The 8,056-nt window shown below is 38.5% G+C and overlaps 1 protein-coding gene across 1 annotated transcript in view; it reads right to left on the bottom strand.

Annotated features, from left to right (window-relative positions):
• Positions 1 to 244: 244 nt before the first annotated feature.
• The window catches only part of LOC101860936 (hornerin), a gene marked incomplete in the record, with an annotated part of 36,973 nt that continues 29,161 nt past the window's right edge, over positions 245 to 8,056 (bottom strand). The window contains 4 exon segments of the mRNA XM_035968774.1: positions 245 to 650; positions 2,079 to 2,174; positions 3,561 to 3,714; positions 4,686 to 4,766. Coding sequence (XP_035824667.1) covers positions 564 to 650; positions 2,079 to 2,174; positions 3,561 to 3,714; positions 4,686 to 4,766 — 418 coding nt within the window.

The raw sequence follows: 8,056 nt of genomic DNA, 5'->3' as shown, positions 1-8,056 counted from the left end.
TTTTCACCTTCCTTCACCTGCGCACCCCACCCCCCAAACCCCAGCCCCCATACCCTTCCCTTGGTGTGAATCAAACTAGAGTTCTCTGCGTGCAAGGCAAGAAGCCTTGCCATTACACCACAAACGCTGGTGTCGTGGACTAAAGACACGGTATTGGTTAACAGCGAAAGTGAAAAGAAACAGAACAGTACAGCACTGAAAAACCTTATACGGGGTGCCCACTACGGCTGGATCGGGCCGATCGCCCGACTCGATCGCCTGAAACTGAAAACAAACACGATCTCAGCCGTAGCGGGCACCCCGTATTAGCTGATCTAGACACGGCATGACGCCAGAGTCATGCTGATGCAGACTTCACAAAAATCGACGCCATGATCGAAAAAGGGATTAAAATCAAAAAGTAAAATCGAATGAAAGATCATAAAAAGTGGTCAACAAGTCCCCAATAAATTACGAATCACATCTTTAAAAATTACGGTAGATTTTTTAGAAAGCCAGAAATCAACATGGCGGTCGTTGTAATCCGAGAGCGAGACTGGGCAGCGCGGCAGGACGACGTGTCGTCATACACATGACGTAGTCAGCGAGTCGTCCAGTTCTCCTTCACCTTGCGACCTACTACTGCCTCCACCTCGGCCTGGGCTCATCAGCTGTAAAAAGAATGGTGAAATGGTAAAGGTTTAACGCCCCTATCAACAATCTAAGGTAATTTAAGAGGTGAAGTGCCTTTCCTTAGGCTAAGGGCACAACGTCGGACCGAGTTGAGGCTCGAACCCCGAACCCGTAATCTCACGATTACGGGTTCGGTAACCTAACCGCTAGGCCACCGATACCACTCATCAGTTGAAGATGTAGAAGACAAGAGCGCAATTACGTATTATGAGCGTCCTGAGCGGGGAAGAATAGACACTGGTATATAATAATATGTCTATCTAGAGCAGAGAGATCATTGTAGGAGGCTTGAGGATATGGAGGACCCCGAGACACAAATGAAAACGCTAAACTAAAATAGGCATAACAGCTGGGAGTTAACAAAGTCTGGCATCCACGGGATACACGGCACGAGACAGGAGGAGAAATAGGAAGGAAGAGAGGAATTTCTAGCCGACTTTTTTTTCGTAAGAGTTTTACAGCACTTGCAAAAACATTAATATCATACAAGTGTTGAAGATTAGAGGTGTTACAAGAGAGTAACAAACACAAAAAGAAGGAGTGGAGATAAGGACGATCGATGTTTGATAGGAAAGAAGGAGCAAACCACACCAGAGCACCCTCCAACTACCATCTTCTAGCCGATGGCCAATGGGTCGGACAGTCGAAATAAAGAGGTTTGATAAATTGGCATTACAATACGAATGATGAGATCATCATCATCATCATCATCATCATCATCATCATCAACATCATCACCATCATCATCATCATCATCATCGTTAACAACAACAACAACAACAACGACAACAACAATAACAACAACAACAACAACAACAACAACAACATGACGATAGAGTCAAAATCCATATCCTTTTATCATCTGCCATCACTTTCATTTGGAACAGTGAAGCCAGGCAGAACAGAGTCCTGGGAAACACCCAAAGTACGTGATGCCACCCGACAGAAGAACAAACTCCCCTGAGAGGTGAGAAGAGAACCCATCGGAGATGGTGGCGGTAGCCTTGCCAGGAAACTCAGGGGGTTATCAGCGCGGTCAAAACCAACACGTCGCTTAACCTTTAGGAAAACAAACAAACAAACAAACAAACAAACAAACAAAACCAACACACCACCACCACCACCAACAACAACAACAACAACAACAACAAAAACAACAACAGCAACACCAACAACAACAACAATAACAACAACAACAACAAAAACAACAACAGCAACAACAACAACAACAACAACAACAACAACAACAACAACAACAACAACAACAACAACGCAAGAACCCAAAAAATTTTCAATAACAACGCCGGTAAGAAACTAAACAACCACAACAAGCAACAATAAAATACAAACAAAACAAAAACAACACCAACACAGCACAACGATCACAAACAGGTCTACAACATTACCATCTGTTGCTTGAGTAACCTCAGCAACACTTCCTGTGATGACGTCAGCTTGTCCAGACGGGCACTTGTGTTGTTGTACACGTCTTCCAGTTGAGTCTGAGAATTAATGATTTTTTAAATTGTGCGTGAATTTACCAAAGGCGGAGCGAACAGTTAAAACGAGTAGAAGCTATTTAACAAAAAGCAACAACAACAACAGCCTCACCCGCTACCCAAGGGAGGCAGTGGCCCTGGCGAAGAGCACACTCTTCGGGGCTCCGAACATTTCGAACGGATAGGCTACCACACACACACACACACACAACAACAACAAAATGTCCGTCCCAAAGTCAAAACAGAGTAACATAAAATGAAACCTCTACAATCTCAGGTGATCTTCTGCAAGAACGGCTAGATCTATAAGCAAAATTTGAATAATTCTACTCAAGATTTGCTTACTCCATAACTTTACTTTGGAACCTTTGTCTATCCCCCCCCTCCCCTCTCCGCCTTTGTTCACACACACACACACACACACACACACACACACACACACACACACACACACACACACACACACACACACACACAAACATATACTACACACAATCGTTTTATCCCTCAAATTTTCTCCCTGCACAGAGTAAAGTAAAGAGAATTAAGAGATAAAATATGACAACATTATACTCTTTACAATAATCTCACAACGACGTGCACGTGAGTATGTTTCATTCACACACTCACGCGCAAACGGGCTCATATGACCGTATACAGTTGCGAGCGCCGTAAAACACTTACAAAAAAAAAATAAAAAAATAAAAAAATAAATCAAACACACAAGCGCACACATACAACACTAACTGGATTAAGCCGCGGGCTCACAGAAAGGAAGGCATTCCTAAAACGTGGGTCCATGAGCGTGTTTTGGTTAGTGGGTCTCTGGGGAAAGTGTGTTATGAACTCCCCCCCCCCCCCCCCCCCCCATTGTCTGGGCTAGCGGAGAACAAGTCCTCTTTAATAACAATCCGCAGGCTCTTGTTTGTTTCTTTTACCTTTTTTTCAAGCAGAGTTTCATTTAAAAAGGACAGTGGGAATGAGCTCATACTTTTCTGACCCCTAAACACATTTGGTTGGCTGTTAGGTTACTATCGTTGTAAGCGGTGACTACAGTGATTGTAAACGAGCAAGCGTGTGTTTTGCCTTTCCAATAAAGAAGATTCTGAAACGGTTCTAGCGGTTTCAACTTATTATCTCGTTTATTAGAAGAAACATTCATTTACGGAGGGAAAGAGTTTGGGGGTGGGGGTGGGGGTGGGAGTGTGTGGGGCTTAAGCGCTTTAGCCCTTCATTACGCCCAGCCACTGACCCTCTACACCGCAAACGCCGGTGTCAAAGAACTAAACTATATCAACTAGTGTACATAGCATCTAGACAGGAATATCCGATGGAAAATGTCGAGAAAAAGAACAGATTCCAATACGAGTGATTTACCCGCAAACTTACCAGTCGTTTTTCGATCATTTCCTGCATAGTTTGGATCTGACTTTTGATTTGCTGATAGGACAAGTCAGAGGTGGGCTGTTGGATGATTGACATGGCGTGGCTCCTCCCACCGCTGTTTTCTCTGTCCATGCTTTTGGTACCTTCTCTACTGAGCCTGTGAAATATAAAAGTGGAGAAAGTTTGGAGAAGTCCTTTGTTTAGGACAAGGGTCTCAAACTCGTGGCCCGTGGGCCAATTGAGGCCCGTAGGACCATCTTTTCTGGCTCCTGCTTGGCTTAAATGTAGGCTTCTCTTATTTGATTTAAAAAGAGATATGGAATTTTAAAAAAATCTTTGTAATTTCACAGGGATGGAAGAACAAATTAAACGTTTGAGAGAAAAGCAAGAGCAAAAAGCAAACCAATCGTTTCATGACTTCTCTTACAAGATATTTATAATCATTTTGCGTTTGTAGCCTACTCTTTGGTAATTAATGAAGATAGGTCGGCACGTTTACTCACTAGTTTGGGCATTATTGATTTTACTTTCTCGTTTATCTTAAACAAGTGCTTGCCTGTACCACAAAGGCAACTTTATTGTGTCAACAGATACTAAATTCTAATATCTCTTCTATTCTTAAAATGTATGTTGGTAATACATCTCTGTAGTTTGAAACATTTCTTTCTATTCTGAAAATGTTAACGTGGACATATTGTTTCAAATCAAAATTGTTGCGACAAAGATGGGAATAGGCTTAAACGACTTGTGCGAGATAATCTTTCTTCTTGTTTCATACAAATGTAGTCAATGCGGCCCAAGCTCACCCAGCGCTTTATTTTAGCACTTTAGCACCCCCCCCCCCCTTCGTTAGCGATGTAGCCTGTCTACCATTTATTTAGCATTAATTTAGCATTTTAGCACTCTTCAGCTTTTTAGCACTCCCCTATTTAGCACTTGAACACATTTTTAGAATTGTAACTCCCTAGCTCTTCTCTCTTTTGCAATTTAGCCTCTTCTGTTCTTTAGTACTCGCCTCTTTCACACTCGACCCTTTATCACTCCCCTTTTTAGTTTATCCTTCTTTAACATCATTCCACGTTTAAAATTTTCCTTTTTTAAAGTCATGTTCTCACTCTTTACACTTACCTATTTTTAAAGATCTTGGCTTTCACCTCATTCGACTTCTCCTCTGTGTAAAGATGCAACTCTTCCTGAGAGCTAGACCTTCTGCGGAGGTCAAAGTCACAGGAAAACAAGAATCAGCAATGTTTTCACCATGAACAACAGAAACAGAAATAACATCTCTTGGGAACCAAACTGCAGCAATTTTTTTGGTCTTACTGTTTATTGTTTATCAAGAGAAATTAGATTATGCAGACTCTCAAAAGTAGTCTGAATTTACGGGCATTAGGCGCAACATTCATATTAGGGGGTAGGTTACAAAGTCAACTTAACTAGAGAAAGAAATAATATGATTTCGAAATTCAGAGATGAATTCATTATAAAGTTTGCAGCATTTATATTATTGTATTTTTTAAAATTATGTAGCTTTTTAGCATACGGTATATCATTACTCAGTTGAATGACTGTTTTTGTGATACTTATAGAAATTAAAACGACCCAGCTTTCCGTAAAGAAAAATGTGCAAAAAAGAAAATGATTAGAAAGACGTACAAAATAAACGTTACATAATAAGTATAAAACATTGAATTCATAAAACTGCATGCAACCTTAATACTAATACGAAATACTACAGAATATAAATCTACACAAACAATGTCTATAATGAGGACTATGAATCTAAATTTCATAATATCACAGAAATATTCAATAACATCTGATTACAATCGTGTGGTGATTTCGATAACAATGAATTAAAATCAATATGAACACCCAAATATGAAAGCGTAAACATTCTAGTAACAGACACCCTTTCTCGATTGCAGCATAAATGTCAGATGATACATAAATGTGCACTAAAAATATAACGTGTCGTACAAATATACCGTTTTCTCCAGATAAAAAGAAAAAAAGCTGTCATAGGCTAAGCAGTTCACATAGATTCGTAATTCAATGTAATTCTATATCAATCTCTTTCTGGAACACAGTAAATATTATAAAGCGAAATAAATTAATGCTCTTTTCTTTGCTTCAGACGGAGAGGTAGCGCTGATGGAGACTGATATAGAGACTAAGAGAAAAGTACTAAATAGAAAGAGAGAGAGAGAGAGAGAGAGAGAGAGAGAGAGAGAGAGAGAGAGAGAGAGAGAGAGAGAGAGAGAGAGAGAGAGAGAGAGAGAGAGAGAGAGAGATTGGGAAGTTTGGAGATGGGCGAGGTAAAGTGAAAGTGAGAATTAGAGATAGAAAGGGACAACATTGATAAAAGAAGGCTGATGTTTATCCGTAGATATTTTTTTTCTGAATGAAACAAATCCTAACGCAGATTCTAATGCATTCCCTTTTTTTACCGAGACTCAAAGCAATGGCACCGTTATGATACATGTATGCACAAAAATACCAAACATCACTAACCATTTAGCTACATCTAATATCATACACACTCTACTACAGAAAAGACCTACACAAGTAACCACAGTGTATCACTTTGGTATGTATATTATTATGTCAATGTAACTAAACTTTATAAACAAAAGTAAAAGAAACAGGATAGGAGGAAGTCAAAATTCCTACATTCCAAAATTTCAAATTTCACAAGAAACGTGCTGTGCTTATTAAATTCAAGTGATGAACCAAATTTATGTTGGAAATTTTATTAAATGAAAAATTAATGAAAAATGATAAAATACTTACAAGAAGGGAATACCAACCCACAAAGCAGATATCCTTGGTTGAATCTTTGATTTTGATTGTTATTACTAGACAACTGCACGCGTCTGAATTTACGACGACAAAAATTGTTTACAAGTGGGTAATTTCGAATTAAAAACGAACTTTTGATGTATTTTTTGTCTAAATATTTTTGCTGATTTTTGTATAATATGTACGTGGAACAAAGTGTGTAGTGCCTAATTTAAAAAAAAATTCCTTTGCCTACGTAGGCATAAACTGTCACGAAAAAGATAGCGACAATCCTGCCTAGATATTTGCCGACTAAAGCAAAATATTGGTAGATTCATTATAAAGACGATGATTTATTATTCCTACATAATGAGCAAATCTTTCGGAACAATAAATGTAGCAACTGACTAATTTAATCAACTTGAAAAACAAACAAACAAACATACAAAACAAAAGAAACTTAATGGAAAAAAGAGAATGAAGTGATACACGATGCAATTATTGTCATAAACAAAACGAAAAAGATATCTAAATTGAAAGCCCCATAAGCAAACGAAAGAAGACAGAAAAAACCGAACTGGAAATTATTTATAAAAACAGACGCATCAAATAGGCCTATCTATAAGGTTAGGTTGATTTTTAGAAACAATGGGAAACACTATTTGAAAGTGTTAGACTAAAAAAATAACCTTTCAAGTATTTTTTTCTTAGAAAAGGAGAGTGCTGATTCATATTATATTATGAGAATTGGTCTATTAATTATGTTCCCTTATGGATATTTTAAATTACACTTTTGATCATGAAAGACAATCAACAAAAGTGGTCATTAACATTTTTCTCTGTCATTTACAATGATTCTGTGTGCAAGAAAATTTGTCTTTCAAAGGGATAGGGTAAAAAGAGAGGACATGAAGAATCATTTACACTTTCATAATTGGTAAATCATTCACTGTCTGGTTATTCTGTATTTTATTCATACATCACATATTTCACAAGAATTATTCTACGAAATGGAAACAAAATCATTCTCAAACAAAAGTCATCCCTAAAGACCACAAAGCTAAGGCGTGAAAAGAAAGCTCAGGCAAAAAATTAAAAGACATTTCATCTACATTTTTTTTCATAATCTCACAAAACACGATCCACAGTCAAAGGGCACTCAAACACGATCTCATCACAAGGATTCTAATAAAACCAAATGAGGAGTTAAGGGGTTAGAAAACAAACACAAAAATCCACATCGAGAGAGTTTAGTCGCCTGTGAACTTGCAAAAATGGGGCCAATTGAAAGCTTTCAACTAAAAGCCCAGCCTATTTTTTATGCTAGAAAGAAAAGCCAAATTCAGTTTGGATCGTAATTCAAGAATTTTTTAAAAAAATGTTGATGTTTTTTTATGATTCTATCGATGCAATTTAGATCATTTAGAATGCGAGTTCAAACCTTGTCTGTCAGGGAGAACCTGGAGTGAGCGGGATACAACATCCCTGCAAAAAGACCGAGATACTCGATAAAAAAATATTTCTCCTCACTCGGGAATCGAACTCGGGTCCCCAGTGCGACAGCAAAGCACCTAACCGTTACACTAGAGACACCGGTCTCAAGAGTGCGATAGCAGAAAGGAAAAGGAAACTTTGTGGTGGCCCAAATTCGACTTAATCCAAATCATAATATTTTCACTTTATACGCTTTTTTCCTTTGGCTTGAGGGGCCGGGGGGG

Source organism: Aplysia californica, unplaced genomic scaffold, assembly GCF_000002075.1.
Source record: "Aplysia californica isolate F4 #8 unplaced genomic scaffold, AplCal3.0 scaffold00005, whole genome shotgun sequence".
Classification (NCBI taxonomy): Eukaryota; Metazoa; Mollusca; class Gastropoda; order Aplysiida; family Aplysiidae; genus Aplysia; species Aplysia californica.
Note: the sequence above shows the minus strand (reverse complement) of the source record. Positions and strands in the feature narration are given on the sequence as shown.